The sequence below is a fragment of the Lithobates pipiens genome, unplaced genomic scaffold, assembly GCF_037356315.1.
Source record: "Lithobates pipiens isolate NorthernLeopardFrog02 unplaced genomic scaffold, aLitPip1_a1.2 Scaffold_25, whole genome shotgun sequence".
In the NCBI taxonomy this organism is placed as follows: domain Eukaryota; kingdom Metazoa; phylum Chordata; class Amphibia; order Anura; family Ranidae; genus Lithobates; species Lithobates pipiens.
The window spans coordinates 206,314,707-206,330,114 of record NW_027507787.1 but is presented as its reverse complement, the minus strand read 5'-3'; the positions used below and the strand labels follow the sequence as shown (position 1 = coordinate 206,330,114).

The 15,408-nt window shown below is 43.2% G+C and overlaps 1 protein-coding gene across 1 annotated transcript in view; it reads right to left on the bottom strand.

The window, feature by feature from the left end:
* Nucleotides 1-2,948: 2,948 nt before the first annotated feature.
* Nucleotides 2,949-15,408, bottom strand: part of EDRF1 (erythroid differentiation regulatory factor 1) — a 142,161-nt gene continuing 129,701 nt past the window's right edge. The window contains exon 24 of the mRNA XM_077455495.1: nt 2,949-8,324. Within this exon, the coding sequence (XP_077311621.1) occupies nt 8,153-8,324 (172 nt within the window). The 3' untranslated portion in view covers nt 2,949-8,152. The remainder of the gene's footprint in view (nt 8,325-15,408) is intronic.

The window sequence follows — 15,408 nt, the reverse complement described above, 5'->3', positions numbered from 1 at the left end:
ATAAACAGTCTTTTATGTCTGAAAGAACTAAAACCTATTTAAACTTTTTTTTTTTTATTGTGTGCTAAAACTTACGTTTTTAAGCAGACTTTACTATGACAAGAGACAGTACAGCCTGTGGGACACACTTCACAGCTGGCCATACATGTGGGAATTGTGATAAGGCAATCAAACTTTTGATTCCATTGATTGTCAAAATCACAAGGACATGAAACATAAAATGGTGGTCTTGATCGACTGCAGGGAAATAGGATCGATATTGCCCTACGGTAAAAATCTGATTGCTTTTGGTGAAATTGCTGCAGTTTTCCCTGTTTTGATTGCATTTGAAAGTGAACTGTTAAAAAAATAGGTATTGAAGATGTCAATTTATTCTTTTTTCTACAGAACTCTGAAGGATGATGCTTAGTTTCTGATGATTACTTGCAATCATGTTTGTAATTCCTGCTGGGACAGAATATATACATACACACACACATTATACAAGATTTATATAGCGCCAACAGTTTATTCAGCACTTTACAGTGTAGAGAGGGGACAGTACAATTACAATACAGTTCAATACAGGACGACTAGGAGGGCCCTGCTCATGGAGCTTACAATCTAAAGAGAGGGGGAGGTGGTACAAAAGGTAATAGCTGTGGTGAATGAACTGATGGAGGTGCAAAAAAAATAAAATAAAAAAAGCACTGCTCTGACTCTGAGAACTCTCAAATATGGTAGATCACTGATAACTCCACTTCAGTTGCTCAGGAACAGACGACCTTCCAGGGTTTTCAACCGATGGCTGGAAAATCTATATATACATTTTTTCATATTACAGAATTTGGTTCTATGAAATTGCAACATTTTTTCTCTTTTCCATTCATGTATATTATGCTTGTGTATCAGCATATATATCTTTGTATATATTTGTGTGACAAGTTTCTATTCCTAGAGAGACTCTTTACAGCAGTACTTCTGATTTACTGCTAATTATACCAACTAACGAATGGGAGTGGTCACAGTCACTTTGTTTTATACATATATCTGTGTTGGTAACAATGCTGTGAACAAGGCTACTCGCAGAAACATGACAGAAATTACCTTGTAATTTGATTTTATTGGAATAAAGAATATGGATGGATATCAGAGTGCCGGTTCTTCCAATTTATCTTCATTCGCTCTGATGGAGGTGACTTGAATACAGTTCTTAGATGGAGGTGAAGTAGGCTTTCCTGAATAAGTGAGTTTTCAGGGGATTGCCTAAAGGCAGACAGGTTGGGGGCTGACCGGACATACTGGGGCAGGGAGTTGCAGAGGATGGGAGAGACTCTGGAGAAGTCCTGGAGGAGATGACAAGGGAGCCAGAGAGCAGGAGATCTCGGGAAGAGCGGAGAGGGTGAGATCTGCAGATGAGGTTGGTGATTTAGCTGGGGGCGACGTTGTGGATGGCCTTGTGTGTTGCGATATGTATATTAAATTTTATACGGCGGGGTAGGGGAAGCCAGCAGTCAGTGTATTAGTCTAGCAGCAGCATTCCTATACATGCTCACAAGCAGGGCCTGCCTAATCCTCTGGTCTTACATTGGATTGTGACTGTATTGTCTAACTTTATATTGTAATGTGCAGCACACACCATCAGTGCTATATAAGTGTGTGTGCAAAATATACTGTACATATTAATGCACAACTGTGAAATTTGTTTTAAGTGGAGGGACTCAACCGCAACAGAAAGCACACAATTAAATTGAACGGTATGTATGTATATATATATATATATATATATATATATATATATATATAAATAAAAAAATCTAGTTTTTCAGATAGCTTTGTGACCAATGCACAGTATATACCGTATATACTCGAGTATAAGCCGAGATTTTCAGCCTCTTTTTTGAGGCTGAAAGTGCCCCCCTCGGCTTATACTCGAGTCATCGCTGTCTGCCCGCTCGATCAGCGTGTCGAGCAGACAGACAGCGGCCATTCTATTCAAAAGCCGCGCCTCCGGCTCCGCCTTCGCCTGTGATAGGCGGAACACTGAATTTCCCAGCAGCCTGTGTTCCGCCTATCACGGACATCGTATCATCCTCGTACTACGGACGAGGATGATACGAAGTCTGTGATAGGCGGAACACAGGCTGCTGGGAAATTCAGTGTTCCGCCTATCACAGGCGAAGGCGGCGGCGCAGCTTTTGAATTTTACAATGGCCGCCGACGAAGAGGGCACGGGACGGAGGCAAGGCAAGGCACGGCACGGCACGGGACGGGACGGGACGGGACGGAGCGGAGCCAAGGCAAGGCACGACACGGGACGGATGCAAGGCACGGCACGGGACGGAGGCAAGGAGGCAAGGCACGGGACGGAGGCTCTCGGGACAAAGGCTCGGGACACAGGTAGGCTGGACACACACACACACACACACACACAGGGATGGATGGAGACACACACACACAGGGATGGATGGATGGATGGATGGAGACACACACACACAGGGATGGATGGATGGATGGACACACACACACACAGGGATGGATGGACGGACACACAGGGATGGACGGACACACAGGGATGGACGGACACACACACAGGGATGGACAGGCATGTCTCACCCTCGGCTTATACACGAGTCAATAAGTTTGCCAGTTTTTTTGGGGGTAAATTGGGGGCCTCGGCTTATATTCGGGTCGGCCTATACTCGAGTATATACGGTAAATTAAACCAGTGATTTTCCCATCATCTCCTTTGCACAAATAATCTCTTTTTAGTGTGAAAATAATTTGAGTAGGTTTTGGTAATGTGAAGCGATGACCTCTCTGCAATAAGAAATCTCAGCAGTAAATACAAGTAATAAACAAATCTAACAGCTCTAATTAGTATAAACGAGTCAAAACACATTCTCATTGATTGCATTATTCTTCTAATTAACAGACAGATAATTAAAAAAAAAAGGCCATGAACTCAGTTTTTAATAAATAAAATATTGCATCTTTATTTAACAAGCTATTCACATTTGCAGGTTGAAAAAAACATTATGGTACCAGTAACAGAGCATAAGAAAAATATGCTAACACTGCATGTAGGGTCACTGAACCTCATCAGCCAATGGCGTGTGTGCTTTCATCATCTCTTACAGGAAACAAAAGAGGCGACTGTTGATTGGTTGTTTTTGACAAGTTGATGGCTGCTACGCTTGCTAGTGGAGACATACACTGCCCTGAGGTTTCAATAAAGCTTGGCCAGTCCTGTCAGACACTCCGTGTGGCTGCCAATAAATCACAAGGCTTTTGAACACTACGTTTGTTAGAAACTGAATGCAAGAAGAAAATCGAAAATGCTCAGTAAATGGTTGGCCCAATAAGTAGTAAAGGCTTTAACCATGTCCTTCTAGGAATTCTCTATAAAATAACAACCATTGCACGCAATGCTGTACAATGGCAAGTCCTCCTGTTACAGTAGCAAAGCAGTAGAAATCCGCCCACCACAGCTAAGGGGAATCTAACCCTCAATGTGAAAGTCATGCTACAACTAGCAAAGCACATAGGCCTGGTTCACATGGGCTTCAGCTTGTAGCAGTGTGAGCACCAAGCATTTGCAGAGCTTTCAGCAAGCTTTGTTGAAGCTTTTAAAGTACCGTTCAACTCCAGTTTGTATATGTTGAACATAGATCCTAATGGCATTACTGATTGCCACTTTAAACAAGCTGCTGGCAATCTTCAACAAGCTTCAAAAAGCGCTGAATCTGCTAGCCGCTTGTTTAAAGTAGCAATCAGTATTCCCATTAGGCTGGGTTCACACACATATGCAAATTGGATGCAGAGTTTCTCCGCATCCAATTCGCATAACGTGAGTGTGGCCGGCTCTCAATGGAGCCGGTGTCCTGCCAAAATCTCCAACCTATCATGTCTGGGACGGGCACGGTCTGGATTGAAAAAGGGTCCTGTGCGTGCTTGGGTTCAGTTCAGCTGGGAGTTCAGGCAAAAATTCAGACCTGAATCGCACCTGAACCAGTGAACAGACACGAATCTGATTCCAGGTACGTACCTGAGGGTGCATATATGTGAACCCGCCCTTGGGATATGTGTTCAACATATACAAACTAAAGTCCAATGGCACTTTAAAAGCTTCAGCTTGCTGAAGGCTCTGCAAATGCTTTTTGTCAAAGCTTGCTGTTGACACTGCTCTTATAAAAGCTGAAGCCTGTGTGAAACAGGCCATAGCCTGCCAATTGTGGCGTTTTGCTGCTAAGCATTCTCTTATTTGGATTTTTTTTTTATTAAAAAGAAAAAAAAATTCTAAGGGTACAGACTCAATGGATCACTTGGTCTTCTCTTGTGGTTACTCTTCTAGGTTTCATGACTCTTGTCTAACATCTTACATGCAACCCGTCTTTTTTTTCATAGAAAAAAAAAAGTGTCTACAATATGGAGGCACTTCTGGATGGCAATATGCCCTAAATACAGTTGTGAGAATACCCAGCTGTACCCAAAATCCATATCAAACAATATATGTTTGAATGTACAGAGGCTACTTTCCAAAACAATGCATACAAAACTTGGGTAAAAAAGGAAATAAATAAGAAACATTGGTTAAAACATCTTCCAGCATGGTGTTATATGTCTGCATTAGGTCCGTTGCAATGTAATTGGTACCCACACACAGCTGATTTGGCCAGAGAGTACATTGCTGCCCATACCAAGCAGAATTATATGATCACTGGTTAAAGTTTGGAGACCTTCTATAGATCTGGCTGCAGCGTGGCTTCTCTTGTTCCTGTAGAACAGGGGTGTCAAACCGGCGTCCCAGCTGTTGAGGAATGCCAAGTCCCATGAGGCATTGCAAGGCTGACATTTACAAGCATGACTCCCAAAGAACAAGGCATAATTGGACTTGTAGTTCTGCAACAGCTGGAGGGCTGCGAGTTTGACATCCTTGCTGTAGAGTGCACCCATCTGTGTGTTATCACTGTTGCATCCAGAAGCCAACAGGCCGCAGTTTAGGTTCAGACACCCTGTGGAAGGTCCTAATACCCATTTTCCAGAAAGTCCAGAAGTCTTTAATGTTGAAGTTTAGTTAAATATAAATCAGCACCAGGTAATTACATTGAATTGGAAGTGTCCCTTGTGCTGGTGGCTGCTTTGTCAATTGAAAACTTTCATTCCTTACCCATTGACCCCTTACCCCCTGGGATACTGCTCGGTAGATGGGATATTCTGGCGCTGCAGGGGTTAATATGAGCTGTTGGACCTACATGCAGAACCAGAAGATCACAGCAGTGGGGTATTGGGGGAAGGGGCAGGGGTCAGAGAATGAGAGATTTTAATGCAGGGGGCAGCCATCAGCATAAGGGATACTTCTCATTCAATGTAAGAACTGTCTCCAATGCTGATAAAAATAAATAAAAAAAAACACTAAAAACGTAAGTTTTAATTCTGTTAGACAGCCAGGAAACTAGTATTATCAGTGAGTTTAGGAATGTCAGCCTTGATATTTTTCCCAATACACATTCCTTTTAACTTGGCTATTGGCCCTTTGTGTGAATTTCCCTCTCGTGGCCAGACACAGGCTAAAGCTGGCATTATACAATTTTCTTGCTAAATTTACCTTCAACTATGTAGTACAAGGGCCTGCCTGATTGCATACAAATTGACAGTGTTTATATTTGACCTCATATTATATGGTTTTGGTAAATTTAAATGGAAATTGCACAACTGTATAATGTATGGCCAGCTTAAGCCCCCGTACACACAGGCGGACATTCCGACCACAAAAACCGTCAGATTTTTTCCGAAACTGGTGTTGCATACACACGGTCAGACAAAGTTGTTGGAAAATCCGAAGGTTCGTAACGTGATGACGTTCGTTCGTTACGATGGGACTACGTTCAGGCTAGTAGCCAATAGCTTTGGTCTCGTAACTTTGTCCGATCGAAATTCTCTACAAACGATCATGTTGTGGGAAAATTTTATTATTCAGCTCTCAAACTTTGTTGGTCGGACATTCCAACGGAAAAAGTCAGATGGAGCCCACACACGGTCAGATTATCCATCGTGTGTACAGGGGCTTAGGCTGTGCCCCGATTTAGAATGTACAGTATGTCTTGCTATGCTTAAACTTAACTGTAGAAAGGAAAGAAAGAGTTGGTATGGTGTAACAGATCTATGAAAGATAAGGACACTTTCCCCCTGGCCTTCACCATCGAGAATGGTTGTAAATTAAAAGTCAGTAATGTAAGTCAATACAATAACAAGTCTCACATTTGGTAAACAGTGAACCCATTTTCATACATTCCCCATGTTATTAAACCTCTATCCTGTCTTCTATATATCTCCCCGCGATATTAGACCTCAATCCTAACTCTTATATCCTCCATGTTATTGGACCTCTATTCTGGCTCTCATATATTCCACCAATGCCATTATACCCTTATCCTAGCTGTCTTATAATCACCTAGGTTTTTAGATCTCTTTCCTGGCTCTCATATATCCACCCTGTTATTAAAGGTGATGACATAGGAGAATATAGGAGAGCCTCTATCATGGCACTCATATATATTCCAAGTTATTATTCTGGCTTTCATATCTCCCAGCAGAATTAGACCTCTATCCTGGCTTTCATATATTCTCCAATGTCAGGAAACCTTTAATAACCAAGGGGATATACGAGAGCCAGGATAGAGGCCTAGTTAAGTTATTAGACCTCTATTCTGGCTCTCATATGTTCCTCCATGTTATTAGCACTCTACCCTGGCTTTCATATGTTCTCTCTGGCATTAGACTTCTAACTCGACTCATATTTCCCCACACTATTATATATATCCTAGAACTCGTATATCCCCCCCCCCAGGTTTTAATACCTCTAACCTAGCTCTTATATATACCCTCATGTTATTAGACCACAATCCTGAATCTCATATCCTCCTTGCTATTAGATCTATGTTCTGGTGCTCATATATTGCACCATGTTGTTATACCTTTATCTTAGCTGTCATATATTCACCTAGGTTTTTAGACCTCTACACTGGCTATCACATACCCACCTTATTATTAAAGGTCTGATCACATGGGAGAATATATGAGAAGTACAATAATATAGTGGCTATACAAGAGCCATATTAGACCTCTATCCTGGCTCTCATATCATCAGACCTTTAATAACAGAGGATATATGGGAGCCAGGATAGAGGTTGAATATTACGTTGGATATACAAGAGCCATATTAGACCTCTATTCTGGCTCTCATATTTCCCCATTAGGAAAAGGGGTCAAATCCGCCTGCAAAATGTCACTGCAGTGGTGCTTTTCCGGTGCTGCCCCATTGTTTTCAATGGGCAGGAGCGGTGTATTCATCACTCCTCCACCGCTGCAAAGAAGCTGCTGGCAGGACTTCTTGTGACGCCCTGCCAGCGCACCGCCCCAGTGTGAAAGCACTCGGGCTTTCACACTGGGTTTGCAGCTGAGGCTTTTTTCAGGCGCTAGGCAGGCACAATTTTTAGCGCTGTAGCTCCTGAAAAATGCCTCCAGTGTGAAAGGGGTCTTATACTAGCTCTCATATCCCCCTCTAGGTTTTAGGACCTCTATCCCCCATGTTGTGATACCTGGCTCCACCAACAACGACATCACCTGACTGAAGATCCCTTGGAGAAGGTAAAGGGATTAGAGGACAAAGGGAATAAAACAGTTCTGTGCTGTCAAAGCGTAGCTTGCCACACCACTTCAGAAGCTTACAAAGTGCAAACAAAAATAGGATTATTTACAGTAGTCTCTATATTATACAAAGGCAAAGTTAATATAAAAATAGAGGTAGTGCCTTTAAACCAAAGCGGAAGAGGAGGTGTAAAAAAAAAAAAAAAAAAATGCCAGTATGCAGTCGTGCATAAATCATCCTAGATTCCATCGTGGCAGCGGCAGGGTTAAGTCTACAGGAAGTGGCAAGGGGGCGGCAAATTACAATTCTTCTGCAGACACAGGTCTACATTCTGCAAAAAAGCGCAACGTTGGCTCTCTTCTGACAGAGACGTCCTTGAACTACTTTCCCTAGCATCAGGTGGTTTGCACGCCACATATTCTATTTAATGACAGATGGATCCGAGCAGCGAGTGGAACAAAGCAGCAATCGTAGGTTTAACAAGGCACAACATCCGCTTTGTATCCCAAACACCATCGTGTGTCACTGCATGACAGTCTCATTTGCCTGGCTCTTAGGGGTGAGCTGATCCAGTAAATTTATGAGCACGCTCAGTCTCTCGGACAGTGTGGAAATCTTGCTGGCTGAAGCCCGCAGCAGGTTGGAATAGACTTGCTTGTAGGTTTTCAGAGAGCTTTCTTCTTCTGTGCTGTTACTGGAGGAGAGAAATCAGCCAAGCTCAGACACTAAGTACAACATAATCTCTGTCAACCCAGACATTACCCGTGTTTTATCTGCACACTTACTGCAGGAAAATACCACGTTCTCACATTCTGACTGTAAACGCTGGAGATAAAATACTTTTTCAAATTTCAAAAAGACAATTAACATGCACCTGTAGCCTTGACAAAAATATATATAAAATTAAAATAAAAAAGAGCTGCTTTAAAAAAAATACCCATGTCTGCCACTGAATGCCACAGTAATGCAGAGAAAACACCCCCTGGAGTCTCCTCAGAAAGGGACTCTCTCCATCCTCTGTTCTGCTTAGGGCCATGGATAAGAGGGTACCCACCGGTCCTCTTGTACTGGGCATAGGCAGCAGGGTGAATTGCATCTGGGAAGGGAGGGTGAAGTGCATCTGGGAAGGGAGGGTGAAGTGCATCTGGGAAGGGAGGGTGAATTGCATCTGGGAAGGGAGGGTGAAGTGCATCTGGGAAGGGAGGGTGAAGTGCATCTGGGAAGGGAGGGAGGGTGAAGTGCATATGGGAAGGGAGGGTGAAGTGTATCTGGGTAGGGAGGGTGAAGTGTATCTGGGTAGGGAGGGTGAATTGTATCTGGGAAGGGAGGGTGAAGTGCATCTGGGAAGGGAGGGTGAATTGTATCTGGGAAAGGAGGGTGATTTATATCTGGGAAGGAAGGGTGAAAGACAGCTTTTTCTCCTCTACCTCCCACCAGCTGCCAATTGCTGTAGAGCTCCATTTTTTTATTAATTGAAAGACTTTTGGAAAAGTTGAACTTTGCTGGCATTCTAGAATCCCCATTTTGACCTTTAAACATGCAAAATTGATCGAATAAATATCTGAACACCACTTCTGAGAAAGCAATCGGGTTTTGTACATTATAGACCATAAAAATATAAACGCTATACATGCGTGTCACTATTATTTGAAAAGCAATGCAGAGGAAACCAGCTGTAGAGAGATGTTCCAAGGTGCTAAATGAGAGTTGCGCCCGTCACACCTAACTCTTCCACAGGATAATCTGCCAGTACTGCCATAGTAACATACAGCATTGGATGAGGCCAAGAACTAAAAACAGACCTTACAACATGACTCCTTCCAAATACAACCAAGACCAGCCTTCTTTGCAGTATTATGAGTTTTAAAAATGCAATGAAACCAAAATGGAGAATCCATCTAGTGAGTCGTAGAAGTTGTACTGTATCCATCGCACAGATTACAGGCTTGCCCACATTTCATGCAGGGTGCTGTAATGAACTGGTGGATAATGCTACCATGCAGTCATAGGAAAACCAGCACACCTTGGCATAGTGATGATCTTGTTCTCTATTCACATAAACAAGCATCACAAGTCGTTGCTTCAGGACTCGCAGGATCCCCCATCACTCTGCTGAGATGTGCTGTTGAAGATCCTTATTTGCCTATTCATCCAGTGAGTAACATCAGCTCTTTCATCAGCAGTAGAGATCACTGGTGAGATTGTAAATGAGCTATGTGCTTGTTGCTTTATACAGTGACCTGTAGAGCAGGGGAAAGATATTTCCCCCCCGCTGCTGTTATTGATAAATTCCCCCAACCCCTCCCCTTGACAAACCTCCACCTAAATTTACAGTCAGGTCGAAGCATAAAACTAACATGACACTGCAGATTAGTCACGTAGGTAGCTGATACAGTGTATAAAGAGATAAAGACGATCAGGTTTCCTCATATTACACCGGATAAAGCGTTAAGCTGATGAAATATCATGACACTGGAGAGCAGAAACAATTACCAGTTGTGGACAATCACACTAAACAAGCATCTATTTAGAATGCAAGCCTGGATGTCTGCGGAATACGCTGTGTCTCTAGTGCCATCTTGTGGGAACTTTTCACAGTACACTGGCTCTCCATGGGGAACATCTGTACCTAAGCTATCTAGGATTTCCATTTTCTTTTCATAATACATAAATCGAAAACACAGGGATGCATGGCACATGTTGTATTAGGTGACCATACATGGTTAGGCTAAAGTGTTACAAGGATTTCAAGGTAATAAACATATATTAGCGATACTGGAGTAATGGAACCCTTTCCACTGTCCTAATTTCCTTTCCAAAAGGATTAACGTTTGCCTTAATGGTGTAAAAATTGTGTGTCTCTCCCACTTTATGAGGCCTGGAAATTACATCCAGGGATGTGGACATTCAAAATCCGCCAAATATTAGACTACACACAAAAGTCAAACATTATTCTTTATAAAAAGCACTTTCATTATTAGTGGAAATCCACAAAGCTGGTCCTAGTCCTAAAGTGTTACTAAACTCACAACAGTAAATTATGTCTGTATATGCAGTAAAGCATGCTTGTTATATTCACTGTGGATTAATCCTCTGCATTGTGTAAAAAGGCTGTTTGATACCGTCTTTTCTGATTCTCCTATTTTTTTACTGTCCCCAATCCATATGCTGATAGAACAGAGCCTTGGAGGCATGCTGCACATGCTCAGTTTGGTGTGTATTGCTAGAGAGGGCCAATCGGCACTGTCCAGACAAAGTCAATGGTCATGCAGCCTCATAAGCTTTACCACTCGTCATGTCACGTTTATTTTTTTTAATAAATATTTTATTTTTCTTGATTATTTAGTATATTACCCAAGTGTTCCTTGTGTACTCACAAGTCATGTTGTGTTTATTATATTATTGCATATATTACTACTGTTTGCTGCTAATGCCTCATGTTTTCTTTGAAGTGTAATATTCCATATTTAAAAAAAAATAAAAAATAACCTCCTATGAACTTTAACCAGTGCTCAGCCTTACACTGAAGAAGTCAAAAGACTGCTATACACGGATTAGAAAAGTTATTTAGCAGTTTATATTTACTAAACTAATTGCATTACTGTGTACTGATAAGACCAGATATAGTGCATCCGGAAAGTATTCACTTTTCCCACATTTTATGTTACAGCCTTACTCCAAAATGGATTAAATTCATTCATAAATTCTACAAAACAATTCCCCATAATGACAATGTGAAAGAAGTTTGTTTGAAATCTTTGCAAACTTATTAAAAATAAAAGGAAAAAAAAAATCCCATGTACATAAGTATTCACAGCCTTTGCTCAATACGTTGTTGAAACACCTTTGGCACCAATTACAGCCTCAAGTCTTTTTGAGTATGATGTTACAAGCTTGGCACATCTATTTTTGGTCAGTTTCTCCCATTCTTCTTTGCAGGACCTCTAAAGCTCCATCAGGTTTGGATGGGGAGCATCAGTGCACAGCCATTTTAAGATCTCTCCAGAGAGGTTAAAGTCTGGGCCACTCAAGGACATTCACAGAACGTTGTCCCGTAGCCACTACTTTGTTATCTTGTCTGTGTGCTTAGGGATGTTGTCCTGTTGGAAGATGAACCTTTGCCCCAGTCTGGAAGTCCAGAACTCTCTGGATCAGGTTTTCATTAAAGAGGTCTCTGTACATTGCTGCATTCAACTTGATCCTGACTAGTCTCTCAGTTCCTGCTGCTAAAAAACATCCCACAGCATGATGCTGCCACCACCATGCTTCACAGTAGGAATGGTATTGGCTAGGTGATGAGCAGTGCCTGGTTTCCTCTAGACATGACACTTGCCATTCAGGCCAAAGAGTTCAATCTTTGTTTCATCAGACCAGAGAATTTGGTTTCTCGTGGTCTGAGAGCCGTTCAGGTGCCTTTTGGCAAACTCCACACGGGCCATCATGTGCCTTTTACTAAGGAGTGGCTTCCATCTGGCCACTCTACCATACAGGCCTGACTGGTGGAGTCCTGCAGAGATGGTTGTTCTTCTGGAAGGTTCTCCTCTCTCCACAGAGAAAAGCTGGAGCTCTGTCAGAGTGACCATCAGGTTCTTGGTCACCTCCCTGACTAAGGTCCTTCCCCTCCAATCACTTAGTTTGGTCGGGCGGCCTGCTCTAGGAAGAGTCCTGGTGGTTCCAAAAGTCTTTCATTTATGGATGATGGAGGCCACTGCAGAAGTTTTTCTGTACCCTTCCCCAGATCTGTGCTTCGATACAATCCTTTCTCGGAGGTCTACAGACAATTCCTTGGACTTTATGGCTTGGTTTGTGCTCTGACATGCACTGTTAACTGTGGGACTTACCACATAGACAGGTGTGTGCCTTTCCAAATCATGCCCAATCAACTTAATTTACCACAGGTGGACTCCAATCAAGTTATAGAAACATCTCAAGGATGATCAGTGGAAACAGGAGGCACCTTAAGCTTTGAGCATCATGGCAAAGGCTGTAAATACTTCTGTACAAATGTGATTTAATTTTTTTATTTTTAATAAATTTGCAAAGATTTCAAAACAAGCTTCTTTCACATTTTCATTATGGGGAATTGTTTGCAGAATTTTGAGGAAAAGAATGAATCCTGCTGAAACTTGCCGGGACAAAGGGCTCCTGCACACATGCGTGGGTGTGACATCTTCGCAACTCCTGCCACTCATAACACCGGACCCAGCAATCCTGGAAGGAACACCGGGGGAGCAGGTCAGCCATCTCAGCCCTGACCGGGCGCACTGTGGGAGCTAAGGTAAGTATTTCATACTTGCAATGTATACTAGCACATTATGATTTTATTTCTTTTTATTGCCACTTTAAAAAAAATTGGTCCCATTTGTAGGAGATTGCTTAGTGTACAGGCAGAAAAGGGGCGCATATCCTGCTTATGAAATTATGTACTTTCACCCTAAATTATGCTGACTTGATATAGAATGAGAAGTTATATACAGGCAGGCTCTTTACTGAAGAATAGACATGCTATGTCTCCTCTGCAATAAAACAAAATGTACCTGCCTGTTTGAAATATTTAGAATGTACATGGAGATGTGCATGCTCAGCTCAGTGTACATTCTTGGCACACCTTGGTGCTGGAAATAACTGAACTCCAGGTGGCTGAAGATTCCAAATCTGAAAGAACATGCAGGCACCAAAATGAGCATGTACTTCAGCAGCATTGTTTTGCTGATGTTTTATGTTCAGACTTACATTCAGATCCAAAAAACACACCAACTATCACTTATCAGTGCAGGCCTGATGGAGAAAAAAGGTAATATGTAAAAATTTAAATTGTTTGTTACCCTAAATTTTATAATATATATAGAGAGAGAGATCGAGAGAGAGAGAGAGAGAGAGATCGAGAGAGAGATCGAGAGAGAGATCGAGAGAGAGATCGAGAGAGAGAGATCGAGAGAGAGATCGAGAGAGAGAGAGAGAGAGATCGAGAGAGAGAGAGATCGAGAGAGAGATCGAGAGAGAGAGATCGAGAGAGATCGAGAGAGAGAGAGAGAGATCAGAGAGAGAGAGAGAGAGAGATCGAGAGAGAGAGAGAGAGACGAGAGAGAGAGAGAGAGAGAGAGATCGAGAGAGAGAGAGAGAGATCGAGATCGAGAGAGATCGAGATCGAGAGAGATCGAGAGAGAGAGATCGAGATCGAGATCGAGATCGAGAGATCGAGATCGAGATCGAGAGAGAGAGATCGAGAGAGAGAGATCGAGAGAGAGAGATCGAGATCGAGATCGAGAGATCGAGATCGAGATCGAGAGAGAGAGATCGAGAGAGAGAGATCGAGAGAGAGAGATCGAGATCGAGAGAGATCGAGAGAGAGAGAGATCGAGAGAGATCGAGATCGGGGAGAGAGATTCGAGAGAGAGAGATCGAGAGAGAGAGAGATCGAGAGAGAGAGAGATCGAGAGAGAGAGAGATCGAGAGAGATCGAGAGAGAGAGAGAGAGAGAGAGAGAGAGAGAGAGAGATCGAGAGAGAGAGAGAGAGAGAGAGAGAGAGAGAGAGATCGAGAGAGAGAGAGAGAGATCGAGAGAGAGAGAGAGAGAGATCGAGAGAGAGAGAGAGAGGATCGAGAGAGAGAGATCGAGGAGAGAGAGAGAGATCGAGAGGAGAGAGAGATCGAGAGAGAGAGAGATCGAGAGAGAGAGAGATCGAGAGGAGAGAGAGATCGAGAGAGAGAGAGAGATCGAAGAGAGAGAGATCGAGAGAGAGAGAGAGATCGAGAGAGAGAGAGAGAGAGATCGAGAGAGAGAGAGAGAGATCGAGAGAGAGAGAGAGAGAGAGAGAGAGAGAGAGATCGAGAGAGAGAGAGAGAGAGCGAGAGAGAGAGAGAGATCGAGAGAGAGAGAGAGATCGAGAGAGATCGAGAGAGATCGAGAGAGAGAGATCGAGAGAGAGAGGAGAGAGAGAGATCGAGAGAGAGAGATCGAGAGAGAGAGATCGAGAGAGAGAGATCGAGAGAGATCGAGATCGAGAGAGATCGAGATCGAGAGAGATCGAGATCGAGAGAGAGAGAGAGATCGAGAGAGAGAGAGATCGAGAGAGAGAGAGATCGAGAGAGAGAGAGAGATCGAGAGAGAGAGAGAGATCGAGAGATCGAGAGAGATCGAGACGAGAGAGATCGAGAGATCGAGAGAGAGAGAGAGATCGAGAGAGAGAGAGAGATCGAGAGAGAGAGAGAGATCGAGAGAGAGAGAGAGAGATCGAGAGAGAGAGAGATCGAGAGAGAGAGAGAGAGAGAGATCGAGAGAGAGAGAGAGAGAGATCGAGAGAGAGAGAGAGAGATCGAGAGAGAGAGAGAGATCAGAGCGAGAGAGAGAGATCGAGATCGAGAGATCGAGAGATCGAGATCGAGAGATCGAGAGATCGAGAGATCGAGAGATCGAGAGATCGAGATCGAGAGATCGAGAGATCGAGATCGAGATCGAGAGATCGAGATCGAGAGATCGAGAGAGAGAGATCGAGAGAGAGAGATCGAGAGATCGAGAGAGAGAGATCGAGAGATCGAGAGAGAGAGAGAGAGATCGAGAGAGAGGAGAGATCGAGAGAGAGAGAGAGAGAGAGAGAGAGAGAGAGAGAGCGAGATCGAGATCGAGAGATCGAGATCGGAGATCGAGATCGAGAGATCGAGAGATCGAGAGAGAGAGATCGAGAGAGAGAGATCGAGAGAGATCGAGAGATCGAGAGAGATCGAGAGAGAGAGAGATCGAGAGATCGAGAGAGAGAGAGATCGAGAGAGATCGAGAG